Source organism: Protobothrops mucrosquamatus, unplaced genomic scaffold, assembly GCF_001527695.2.
Source record: "Protobothrops mucrosquamatus isolate PMUCROS unplaced genomic scaffold, P.Mucros_1.0 scaffold2031, whole genome shotgun sequence".
Lineage (NCBI taxonomy): Eukaryota > Metazoa > Chordata > Lepidosauria > Squamata > Viperidae > Protobothrops > Protobothrops mucrosquamatus.
In genome coordinates, this window is record NW_015388140.1 from 35,153 (window position 1) to 48,461 (window position 13,309).

The window sequence follows — 13,309 nt, forward strand, 5'->3', positions numbered from 1 at the left end:
TTGGTTCCATTGAGTCAGGCCTGGTCTTTGGCAGTTATACAGATAAATGCCCACTATCTCAGCCTGTTCCAACCAATAATTCCTATTTCTTCCAAGGACAGTCCAGGTATCTTCTAAACCCCATTGATCCACTTGTTCTATTCTCTTTTTCCACTTCCCTCAATTTTGCCAGGCTTTGTTATTTTTTCTACTCCATTGCCTGCTCACATCTGAAGCCCAAAGTATGTGACTTTCTGCTTTTTGGTCATCACTTCAAGTGACTAATCAGGACTTTATTTCATCCAGGACAAACTGGATTTTCTTGAAGTCCATGGTACGTAATAATTGTTTCTAAATCTATTATTTAAAGCCATTTATATTCTATCTTTTGATCTCTTTCAATGTCCAGCTTTCAGAGTTGCATATTAGTCCTAGAAAAGTCATTACTTTAATTATACTGATTTTTGTTGTCACAGAAATACCCTTGATCTTACCTTCTTCCCATGAATCAAACTGCTCGGCTGTCCATTTTGATTTCTGAGTCCCAGAAAATCAAAACTATCATCTACATTCACTCTCTCACATCAACTCTGAGTTCATTAGCGTGCCGGTTGACATTACCTTTGTAACTTTAAACTTTAACTTTAATCCATATTTTTCACTTTCCAGGTTTGCTTATTTAATGAGCTCATTTCGGTCTTTTTGCTTCGGCTAAGAAAGTAGGCTTGTCTAGGCATCTCAGACTTTATAGTGTTTCTAGCTTGAATTGTGTTCTAGCTGACATCTCTTCCAGTCTTGTCATGTTTCACAGTAGATTTGCTGAACAAGTGAAATGAATATAGAGACAAAATGCATGTTTGTTTTACTTCCTTCTCTATTCTGAACCATTATATCTTTCCCTACCCTTTTTTTGCGCTGGGTGTTTTTGTGTATGGTTGCTGTTTTACTGACTCTTTACTTTGTAAGGGAGTCAATTCCTGAATATGTTGTCTCTGAAAATGTTTCTGTTATTTATAGTTCGATTGGTAAAGGATTATCAACAGATAATTGGTAATTATCTACTGTATATATCTACCCGTAGATACATTTCTTCACTAACTTCATGTGTATGGAGATTCTCAGTCATCCAATCATGATTGTCCCAAGGGTGCTTTTTCAAAAGGCAACTGGACTTGGGTTGTTTTTCTTTGAAGACATTTTGCTTCTGATCCAAGAAGCTTCTTCAGTTCTGACTGAATGGTGGAGAACGGAAGGATTTATATTCCTTGCAGTCAACAGGTTGTTAGTACTCTCTCTGAGAGTTGTTGAGGCCACTTGGAGGTTCATCTGTGCCTTCAGGGTCATCTGAATAGTGCAAATGGATGTGGAACCTTCTTGGAACTGCTGAAATACCTGTTTGCACTATTCAGATGACCCTGAAGGCACAGATGATCCTCCAAGTGGCCTCAACAACTCTCAGAGAGAGTGCTAACTGCCAGACAACTGCAAAGAATATAAATCCTTCTGTTCTCCACCGTTCAGTCAGAACTGAAGAAGCTTCTTGGATGAGAAGCAAAATGTCTTCAAGGAAAAACAACAAAAACCCAGTTGCCTTTGAAAAAGCACCTTTGGGATTCACTAACTTCATTTGCATATCCTGGACCTCTTCCATGATTATTCTAGTCCTATATCAGTAGTAAATTTTCTGTGATTGCTGTTCTTTAAAAGATTGCTAATCATTCAAATAACATAACATCTATTTGCTAAGTTTCTGGACTGAGTTATCTTTTTTTGTCTACAGGTAGTCCTCAACTTACGACCACAATTGAGTCCAAAATTTCTGTTGCTAAGAGATACAGTTGTTAAGTGAGTTTTCCCTCTTCTTATGATCTTTCTTGCCACAAGAAAGTGAAGTTGTTAAGTGAATCACTGTAGTTGATAAGTTAGTAACCCCCGTTATTAAGTGATTCTGGCTTCCCCATTGACTTTGCTTCTCAGAATGTCACAAAAGACACAGCAACCATCATAAGTATGAGTCAGTTGCCAAGCATCTGAATCTTAACATGTGACTGTGGGGATGCTGCAATGTGCATAAATGTGAAAATCGGTCATAAGGCACTTTTTCAGTGCCATTGTACCTTCGAATGGTCACTAAATAAACTGTTGTAAATCGAGGATTACCAGTATTTTGCTTAGCATTAGAAGTCTGTCACCATACATCCTTCTTCTCGTGCAAGGCTTTCGTCCTTTGTCTTAGCTGAATATAATAACTTGGATATTTTTTCATCTTTCAAATTTTAGATCTTTTTCCTGCTTACGTCTCTTATTTCTGTCCGCAGGTCCTTAGATTCTCTTTTGTGTAAACTGAGCACTGTAAATTGTTCTTAATCTGATATCCTGATTCTATATTCTCCAGGCTATAATCTGTTGCTGCACCCACTCTCCTTAATTTCCTAAGCATAATCATATATTTAACATCAACAATTCACGTTCTGTTCCACAATCCAGGGTTGTACGTCTCCATTTCCATATTTGCTTTCCTCTCGTTAGTTTACTTGATTTTGATGTTGCCCAAGAGTAGAATCTGCGGTTTTGTTAGATGGAGCAGGCATCAGCAACCAACGCAATATTTTCTTCAATAATCTGTTAACTTTTCTTCTGTATTATTATTTTTCCCCAGTACAAATCTTCCTGTAATTCCAAGCTTATTCATTTTTCTAACTTTTACATTCCACTTAACTATTTGAAGTGCCCACGTCTTTTCTAATGTTGTGTTTATTACTAAATGCAAGTTGCAATAGAAGTTGTCAGTGTTTTCCACCACTGCATTTTTAGTGGTGACACACATTTATATAACATTGATATTCTACCAGACATTAATTCTAGCAGATAATATCCTAACATTTATAACCAAGTCCATCCGTAGGGAAGTCGTTGTTGACAGACATTAACTCTTGATTTCTTTACATGGTCTTATGCCTGAAATATTTATCATATGGTCATCTGATTTATAGTAACTAATCTGGCCCATTTAAACCTACATATGCCTAGTAGGCTTCATTTAGTAGGCTTCATTACTGCTTTGACCATTTCAATTTTCCCTTGGTACATGCTTCTCACTTTATGTATATGACCTTGAAAGACGAGGAGCTTCTCTTTTAATACTGGCATCATCAGCGGCCTAGCTTTGGACTAGGTCATATCATCCCTTCAGGTTCCTTCCCAGTAATTATAGAGATTCCCTTTCGACATGAGATTTTCATCATCTGGCATAAATTTGTTTCAGTTTTCAGCCATGGTTTCACTTTTGACATGCTGATACTTTGTAACTAATAAACATGTTCTTTGAGGAATTTCCAAGCCTTGGAGTTCTGCTTTATTCGTCTCTGTCAGTTGGAACCATGACACCATATTCATATAATTTTCTTCACAGTAGTAGTGGTTTGCCATTGCCTTCTACCAAGTTTGATTTTGGAATTCATTCTTCTGAATGGATTGGCTGTCATCTCATCTGCAGGGCCCCATCTTCCCTCATGCCTGTCATGCATTATCTTAACCTCCTTTTCAGCCAAGATCACCCTACCAAGAGTTCCAAATCCACCAGCATTACTTTCAGATAACATGAAAGTTACCAAGCCATCCCATCATGTCAAGTTTCTAATTCACAATAGACATAACTGAGCTTATCGCTCTGTAATATTAAGTATGATATTGTAAGGTTTCTTGGCATGTCTCCTAAAATACAAATTTTATTTTAGACTGCATCATCTGCTTTACTGAATCCCAAATCATAGATGAAGATTTTAGGAGTCTTTTAAAAAGATAGTCAGTATTCTTAAAATATGCATCCACAGTGATGGTGCAAATAATCTCTTGATCGAGCTATGATTGCTCATTAGTGAAAAAGCACAAATGAAATGAGTCAACTGATGGGACAACTCTCATCCAATTTTTAGCTATTCTAGTGATTATCCCTTAAAATGTTCCATTCCTTCAAAATTAGTTTTTGATATTCATTTCACTTCATAAAAACTCTTCTCCCAAATCAAAAGGGTCATGGACTTTGGCCCCTCTCCATCTGGTGACATCATGATGCTCACATCTGTTGATACTTGGAAACCACACAATATTGATATTTTGAAGTGTGGTCCTGATCTTAAAAGTAGGTGCCCACCTGTTTATTTTTTCAAAGCGTCACACTGTTCTATCCCCAAGCGTTTCCTCATTCTTAGAGTAGATAAATTATTTTTTATATTGTGCTGTTTTGAAGCATTATGCTTTCTAATACAGCTGTGCAATGCTTTGTGTTTTATTGCCATGCCAACTTAAGAAAATATGCAGCTGCTTTAAAGCATGCAAAGAGATAGTGCATTCTCACTCCCAAAGGTTTTTGGGAATCTAATTCAAAGCATGGTGCAGACCTAGTATATTAAACCTTTTACAATTGAGCATATAATGCTCAGTTTGGTTTCATTTTTAAAAAATATCTTATATTTTGTATTTACAGAATTTGCAAGAGATTAGAGGCAGAGGCATGGGGAGATGTACATAATTCCATGCTTTTGATTTTTTTTTCATTTTCTCTTTGCAAACACAAACAAACAAAATATAATAGAAACCAATAAACCTGAATGTGACCTCCATTATATTTTGAAGAATTACAGGAGTCAAATGTTATATAAAGAGAAAAATAATAATATCCCTTATTAAGAAGATAATCATTGTCCTTTGTATTTTTCCTCTACTGATATAACTCAGATTCACTAATATTATGACAAGTTTTGAAGCTCAGGCCTCACTCACCGAAATCATCTGGATATAACAGGATTTGATATTTGAGCTTTTCTGGCTCCCTCAGGATCATTTCTTACTTACTTCCTGAGTTGGGCAGCCGTTGTTGCTAAATCAGAAATTGAGAATTGTGAGTTAAGAAAAATGGGCACAGGCCAGTGGTGGGATTCAGCCAGTTCACACCACTTCGGCAGAACTGGTAGCTAATTTTTTGTTGCCCAGGCCCAGAATGGACTTCCGGAAGTGGCATCCACACAGAGAACCGGTTGTTCATATATTTGAATCCCACCACTGGCACAGGCCATTGCTTATTGGTTCTGATGTACTGTAATATCTAGATTCCTTTCTTGAATTGGGAATTCAAGTGAGAATCAAGGGGGTGGAGGATATATGTTGGGCATCATGAAGTCATTTTACAAGATGTCCAGATATCTTTTTTAAAATCATTTTAAAGAGACTGAAATTTCCAGGATCAAACATGGCTTAAGAGTTCAATTGTCTTGGCATAGTTCATATGCTGTCTTAAGAAATAAGCACATAATACTCAACTTGTAAAAGTGCCATCTTTCCTCTTCTTCTGGAGGATTAAATGAATCAATTTTATTAAAAACCATGTATTATTTATTAAATGTAATTATTCATATCCTACCAAATGCCCACAAGCTTCCTTGTCTTGGCCCCTTTTATATGTTGTGATTTAATTGCTCTCTTCTGTGATAGAAGTCCAGATTAAGTGGCTTTTTTAATATATTTTTGTGAAAAATTAAAATTCTCCATGACAATTTACAAAATGTCATTTCCTTCTAAAAAATGGCAATACATGCACAAACTTTCTCAAAATCCAAGTATTACTTTTTGGCTGGAGGAAAATATTAACACAAATGTAAATGATAGAGTAAAAAATGAAGCAATCTATATTTGCAAGCAGGTCAACACAGAAAACGTAGGTCTGAGATTGGCATTTTTTTCAGGTGGCAGGGGCCATCAAACAATTTTACATAATGACACAAATCACAGGAAAAGTAGAATTAAAATCATCAATTTTTCACAAATTCCTCCAATCTCGTGACATTTTGGCAATCTCACTATGAAATCTGCGGAGATTTTGTCATTTGCATCTAAGATCTCATGATATTTCAATATTCTCACCTTACAAATCTTACAAGATTTTGAAGACCATTATACTCTCTAGTGAATTAGCAATCCCACTGAAATTTAAACTTTTACATTAAATTTTAGTTTTGCATTAAAAGTGTGGTTGCTTGGATATTCCCTGGAAATGTTACAAACTCAGTGCTGTTGCCAGTTGTCATTAGATTTTGAATACAGTTATAGTAAAGTTAATGAGCATCAGGTACTTGGCACTATCCATTTATAACTGCTTGATCCAACAGACTTCAATTTAAAAAAACAAAAAGCCAGATAGAAATAGATATTGTTAAAACTCAGTTTGCTAATTTGGTAAGGTACAATATAATGCCATGCCAGGCTATTTCTGTATGATCATGTTCTTTCAGATAATTGTAAAGATAAATGTAAAATACAGTAGTTAATTCCTAAATAAACTATAGAGTCAATATAACAGGTATAAACTACAGGATTGTAAGAATCAAAAGTGATTTGTCCACCAATTTTACTTACTGCACAAAGTAGTAAGTAGGATCAGATCACCTATCCCTAAAATTATATAACAGGAATAAGAAAGCAGATCAACTTAGGAAGAAACATTATTATTACTATTTTTATCAAATTTACTTTGCCACCCATCTCACAGTTCAAGGCATCCTAATGTTATTTGTATATGTTATGCTCTTTAAAAAATTTAAGTCTCAGAAAGTTTTCAAATTATTTACTGATGAATACATTTGATTGTTACATGGTCTCTTTTAAATGAGATTGATTTTTACTAATTACCCGTTATGAATCAATGAAACTACAGACTGTGTTGGACAAGTCTGAGCATTAAATTCTAGCATAAGAACAGAATATATTAGGCTCCAACAATTTTCTCTTTAGTTTAAACTGTGTAGAGACACCTCTATGTCTAGCCAGCTATCTTATGTAATAAGCATTGTGCAACTGAGAGTTTGAATGATGCAATTATAGTGTGTCAGTTCCTCTGAAAAGGTTACTTTTACATAAGTGATTCCTTCTTGGCCACAGTGAATTATGCCATATGTCACCTATATTCTTAATATACTAATTTGCACTTTAATAAAAAATTTTAAAAGAGCACTTTAAATTGCTTTGAGATTGTGAAGCAAGTCACACAGAGGAAACAAAGTCAGCTCTCTTTAAAAACATGCAGATGGAAACATGTTTACAAGCCATTTTTAATCATGTGCCATGTATATTTGTTTTTCCAATCTCATTTGATTATCCAGAGATTTCCAGCATCCTCTGCTGCCATAGAAATATGCAGGGCGGGGCGGGGGGGGAGGGAGAAGAACCATCAGTCAACTTCTCGGCACATGGATTTTTACAGTGGAAAAAAAAATCTATGTTCTGCTATCACATTTTCATTGCATGCTATGTGTGTCTGCATAAAATGAGTGCCACTGTTTTGTATATACGGAAATGGAAACGTAAGGATAAGTTTGTTCAAAATTCACACTGGGAAAAAAAAAGTAAGACAACAAAGCTAGAAGTTACTCCAATACCGCGATCTGAATCATCGTGAGTGCCAGCCTCAGAAAATGTTGTGAGTTCTAGGCAGCTAGATGAGAAACAGATCACTTGGGTGCCAGCTTCCATCCTACTAGATATAATCACGTTTTTAATTACAGACGTCTGCTTACAAAGTTAGGAGCCATGTTTCTAGCAAGCTAACATTCTCTTTTTTCTGTTTTCCCCCCATTAACATTTTTTTTCTTTAAACAAGAGTGCCCTGCACTTCACCAAGCTACCCAGGACAAATGTGCTCCTTTTTCCCCTCCCCTATACCGTTACCACCTAGTTTTGGAACTCTACCGAGAAATTTCATGTCAACGAAAGCATGCTTAGTGTTTCAATAGCCTTCTGCTTATATGTTTGAAGATTCGAAACTGAATGGGGAGGTGGCCAAGGCAGCGCTGGCAAATGAAGACTGTCCCCACATAGACCAGGCTATGTCGCCTGAGGAAGCTCTGCCATTTACCCGTTCTGGCACTCGGGAGAGATATGGACCTTGCTTCCTCTTATCAACCGGGGAATATCCCTGCCCGCCTGATGGAGGAATAAGAAAGGGTATGTAGATAAGGTCCGCTAATCACATAGATAGTAAGATAGTTTAAGATATGATTTATTGAACAGTGTTAAGTTTGTTTGAGAATATTGGTTTCTTGCACTGAAAGTAACAGCCAGACATCTTAATCCATTCATCAGATAAGAAATGGCGATGGCTGAAATTTGCACTTGCAATTTGCAATTATTTGAAGATAATTCTACCTGATAAGGATGTCCAAGGTGTTCTTTTATTGTGAATTATGACCTTAGTAGTTATACGACTCCACTTCAGATTTTTTCCCCCCATACTGTTGTTATTATGGCAGTACTGGGCCAGCCTGGTGCCCACTCTTTCATCACCACAGATATTTTCAGCCCTACAATTTTGCTGTTAGTTCCTTCTTTAACTCTTCTTTCCCATAAGGTTTGCAGAGGCAAGAAGGAAGCTTCTTTGTGGCAAATGCAGTTCTTTGCAGAGGGAAAGTGGTCATTAAAATATTTCTTTACCATTTCTCCTGGCAGAAGCTCATGTCCCTAATGGATCCTAGTTTGTAAACCACCAAGTTAAGAAAAACTCCATCATTAAACAGGCTAGTCATCAAGAGACAGTATCTCTTCCTGCTTATTCCTGAAACACTTGGAAATATTACATTGTTGAAGTTAGTAATTAGTAGCTAATTGGACAATGCAGGCATATTCTATTATTTGTCCACCTCTGGTGAAAATTCCTAGTTTGATTAAAAAGGCATAAATGCTTTATAGTTCAGAACAATAGCCACTTTTCTCATACTAGCATCAAAATTCTACCACCATTTTATGCTCCCGTGTTCAGTTGTATTAACTGATGTTGAATTTTTATTTTTTTACTGCAGTTTATTCCTGAGCTTCCCAAATATTTCTTACAATATTGTCTGCACATGTGAAAGGAAAATAAGCAAATGGTGGCATACTTAATCTAAATCCATGAGAATTAAAATCTCAATTTTGTTAAGGTTCCACATTAACAAGTTGCATATTTAGAAAAAAATGTATTTTCTTCATTTAAGAAAACATAGACAAAGGCTCCATTGTGGCCATGGTGCTTCAAATGAGCAGTTCCCTCATATTGAACAGAATATTGAATGGTATATTCAGTTAAGTAAATGCAGAACCTCGACTTGTATTTTGGGTGATTATGACAAAAAAAAACCTTGTGGATTGTAGCCGCAGAGTATAATAATATTTCTACAGACACTGCAAAAATTACAGAGTGTGGCATAAATCAGTACTTTATTAAACCTGTAGGATGCATTGCATGTTGGCAGGGGGAAAAAAGGGACAGCTATAGAGTATACATGATTATAATTTCAAAGTTTAGTAATGATAAGATATAGCAGGATCATTGTACTTTCATATGAAAGTTTTTGCTTAAGTTTACCTTGGTAGCAAAGTGTTTTATACCCGATTTTATACTGGATACACATTGGTCATTTTCATTCAGCTTGAGCCCTGGTTCTTGGTTCAGTGCTTTGGGAGCTGGCTTCTAAACAGTTCCTCTTTTAGGATGACAAATGGACAATTCTCCCAAAGCCACTGAAAGAATGAGACTCCACCCAGTTGACTGAAAGGATGGAGCCAACTGGCCATAAATGTCAGCATATTGTTGGCCTGTGTTGGGGAGGGTGGGGGAATATATCAGGGACACCTTTAGTGTTTCTACAGAGTTTCATTCCATGGATTGCATAACAATGCCTCTGATTTGCTGAGCTGTTTGATGCATGACTAAAAAACTGGCAGAAGGAAGAGGAAACCAAATGCATGCAAAAATGCTGGTAAACAAATTGAGTAGTATCTCTATAGCAACAGAACTATAAATGCTTTTGATGGAGGGGGTGGGGAGATAGAGACATTTTTAGTATCAGATAATACAGTATGAAATGCCAAAAGTTCAGTACAATCACATAAAACATAGTGACTTGCTAGTATTACAGTTTCTCTATGACAGATTGAGGGTTTGCATTTATTTATTTCCAGCCCCTCTATAGCTCTCTCTATATCATAGCAGGGGGACCACTGAAACATAGGAATGTTTTTCCTCCACCATTTCCAGCCAAGGCCATGTTGCAAGGGATACTACTCTTGGCATGTCAAAGCATGAAGGATGCTGCTGCGATCAGGCTGTACTTTATTGGGTTTGCCCATTCTGATGTTGATCCAATACTCTATGTTTTTGCCTTTTTTTCCTTTTAAAACAAGGTTTTGAAATGTTATAAGCCTTAACAGCTTAGTTTGCAGACATGGAAAAATGGTAGAAAGATCCTTCAAGCCTGGAATTCTTCGAACTTCATGAGACATTCTTGGTCTCCCATTCCATAGCATGGATCAGTAGCAAAGAATAGTCTTCTAGATTCTAGTATTCTAATCATAATAAAGCTAATAAAAAGAGGGGAAAGAAAAGCAATGATTTCTCATTAGCTTGTGTGGTGTCACTTGTAAGCAGATCCTGATGTTTGAAAGTATCATGGCTTTTGATGGCATCTCATGGAGTTGATGTTACTACTGGTGTTAGTAACACTTATCTTGACCAGATCCTTCACCACGTAGAGCTAAATTGACACTATTAGTTGCTCTGGCAGGCCATAACACTGCATGTTATTGATACATAAGATGCTACGCTGGAGGCACCACATAGTTTCTTGTGGTGGTGCACCCCATCCTGGTATGTGCTTTTCTCAGCTAATGGTAGATCCACTGGCTTTTGGAAGTGGGTTAGATTGTCATATAGTCCAGTGCTGAAACTTGCCAATGACTAAAGATTTTTGCTTTTCTCAGGATATTGTTGAGCCATAGGAACCGTACAAGAGTATGAGCGAAATACAAGCAGTAGGACAAAACTTTGCATGGTGTCTCTTCTATGTTGAAAGCAATAAGATACACTGTAGAGAGGTCTCTAGCTGGCTGGCTGACTGCATGGGAAAAAAATATTGGCGGAGAAGAAAATTGGCTGCCTCTGCATGTAGCTCTTTCTCCTTTCTCCTCCTTGCTATAAAACACCCAGCTTGGTTTGAAAAGCACAGGAGAGAAGCTCAAGTATTGATTATATTCTTTACATGCAGATCTTTGCAAAGAAAGTCCTGTCATTGCTAAATATATGCCAACAGAGGCAGTCAAAGTGACTTGACATGGAGAAAACGAGATGGACAATGATGGCTTATAAACGTCTGGGTGGAACTATGCAGGCATAGAAGACCTCTTCTTTGGACAAATGTAATCTCCCTCCATGCAAGTTTGCAGGATGATATATGTGGTTTCAAAAAGGGAGATATGCAGGATTTCTCTATGGCCAGAATGTAACAAATGGCAGATTTTTTTTCGTTGTTGTTGTTTCATAGCATGAATTGCATGGGAAAAAAAAAGAAAATCCCTGAGATTGTACAAGTTAACTTACTTTACTATTAAAGGGGTGTTTTGGGGAGAGGGTGGGGAGATAAAGTAATATATTTTCCTTCAAAGCTCTTTACTTTTACATATGTTGTGGTAGCAAACTGTAAAGATATTCTAAAGCCGTACATTCCTTTGCAATGGATTGTTTATTTGTATACACGATCACAAGAGTGGATGGTTTAAAAAGTGCAATTGGCAGTCACATTGACCATGCCTTCATAAGTTCATCACGCAGGACATGAAAATCAAGAACTTTTCATCCAACTAGACTTGTGTAAAATGTACGAACAATCTTCTTTTCTTGTCTGTTTTTGTTGGCATGCTTGTGAAATCTGGGACCAGTTTTTGAACCTGATGGAAACAGCTGGTCTAAACTAATTTTCCAGCTCTGTACTTTATTGGTGTATAGATCCAGTGTGAAGACCCTTTATGACAAATTGTTTATATTAAGTGATCAGTAAAGAATTCAACCAAAAAGAAACCAACATTGTTTTTTTTAAAAGCAACAACAACACCTGGGGATTTACAATATACAAATCAGGAAACTACTTCAATATAAACTTATCTCGGAGTTTCAAGAAACAACAAAATGGCACTGTATGCAATTTAGAATTCCGAATAAAATGCATGCACAAGGTTATGCAAAATAATTCTAGCATGAAATAAATTTTGTATGATGGTTTCGATGCCTGCTGTATAGTGTAAATCAGAATTCCTTTCTGAAATGTCCAGAACTTCCCAAAGAAATGCTTTTGAAATTGTAAATAAATACCATACAAAGATTCCCAATGGAACTATAAGAGGGAAAAAGCTTTGGTTATGCTTTGCTTATAAGTTGGTGAACTGGTGAGAGTCTGAGGAAGTCACCTCCTGAATCCTTGATACAACTGATGTCTTCAGTCTTCACAACACTAATAAATATTTCCATAATTGAATAGATAAAGCCTACAGAGTTTGGTAGATTTCACTCTATTTCTCCTTTCTCGATTAATAATAAAAGTTTGGCTTATTTAGTTGATCATGTGAATTCAGTTTTTGTTACTACTGTGGTTCTCTTAACAGCTGATAGTACTTAGAAAGTTGTAGAATTAGATACCTTTTAATCATACTAAATGACGTTTTAAATTACCTAACATTAAAGGTAGTCATGGAGTTTTGAATCATACCATTTAGAATTTTCATCATAAATTTGCTTATAGCTAAACCACTGAAGCAAAACATTACAGTTTCATCACATCATAAGACTTAACTACTTCCTAGGAAGAAGCTAAGGCTATTGATGATGATGATGATGATGATGGTGGTGGTGGTGGTGGTGATGATGATGATGATGATGGTGATGACGATGGTGATGAGAAAACTTAGGAGTGAAGTATTTCATAGAATAAACATAAGAAGAAAAACACAAGACAGTAGCAATAAGACTTACATGAATATACAAGATGCTTTACTTTTCCTTATCTCACTTCAAAAATTCTTTCCATTCCTTGAAACAAAAAAGGCAGGGGAAAAAAATCCAAAAGAACATAACTTTCTTATCCTTGAAAGTTTAGGTCAGTATATTTAATAAGAAAAGTGAGGCATCTAATGTAATAATTAGTATATGTAATCCACATTTCTAAATAGTTTTTATAGAAGGCATTTATCCATAAAACATTTATTCATATATAGGAATGTATATGTACGTTCTTCAGAATATTGTATAAACTGATAAGGCATGGATACTGCAGTATCAGGATTTAATCTAATAATTTACATTGCTATCATAAAAACTCATATGTGCCTTTGTTTTTGTGTTCGTTTCCCAAACATCAGTATATAGTATAATATCAGAGCACATGAGAATCTGTATAAATCTTCAATTTCCAGAACAATAATTATTCTGTGATGTAAGTCTAAAAGGGAATTACTTGAATATAGTATCACATGAATC

At 36.1% G+C, this 13,309-nt stretch overlaps 1 protein-coding gene across 1 annotated transcript in view; it reads left to right on the forward strand.

Moving 5' to 3' along the window:
* The window catches only part of LOC107294637 (potassium voltage-gated channel subfamily C member 1-like), a 31,094-nt gene extending 19,981 nt beyond the window's left edge, over positions 1–11,113 (forward strand). The window contains exons 3-4 of the mRNA XM_015823888.1: positions 7,786–7,974; positions 11,049–11,113. Coding sequence (XP_015679374.1) covers positions 7,786–7,974; positions 11,049–11,113 — 254 coding nt within the window. The remainder of the gene's footprint in view (positions 1–7,785; positions 7,975–11,048) is intronic.
* The last annotated feature ends 2,196 nt before the right edge of the window (positions 11,114–13,309 follow it).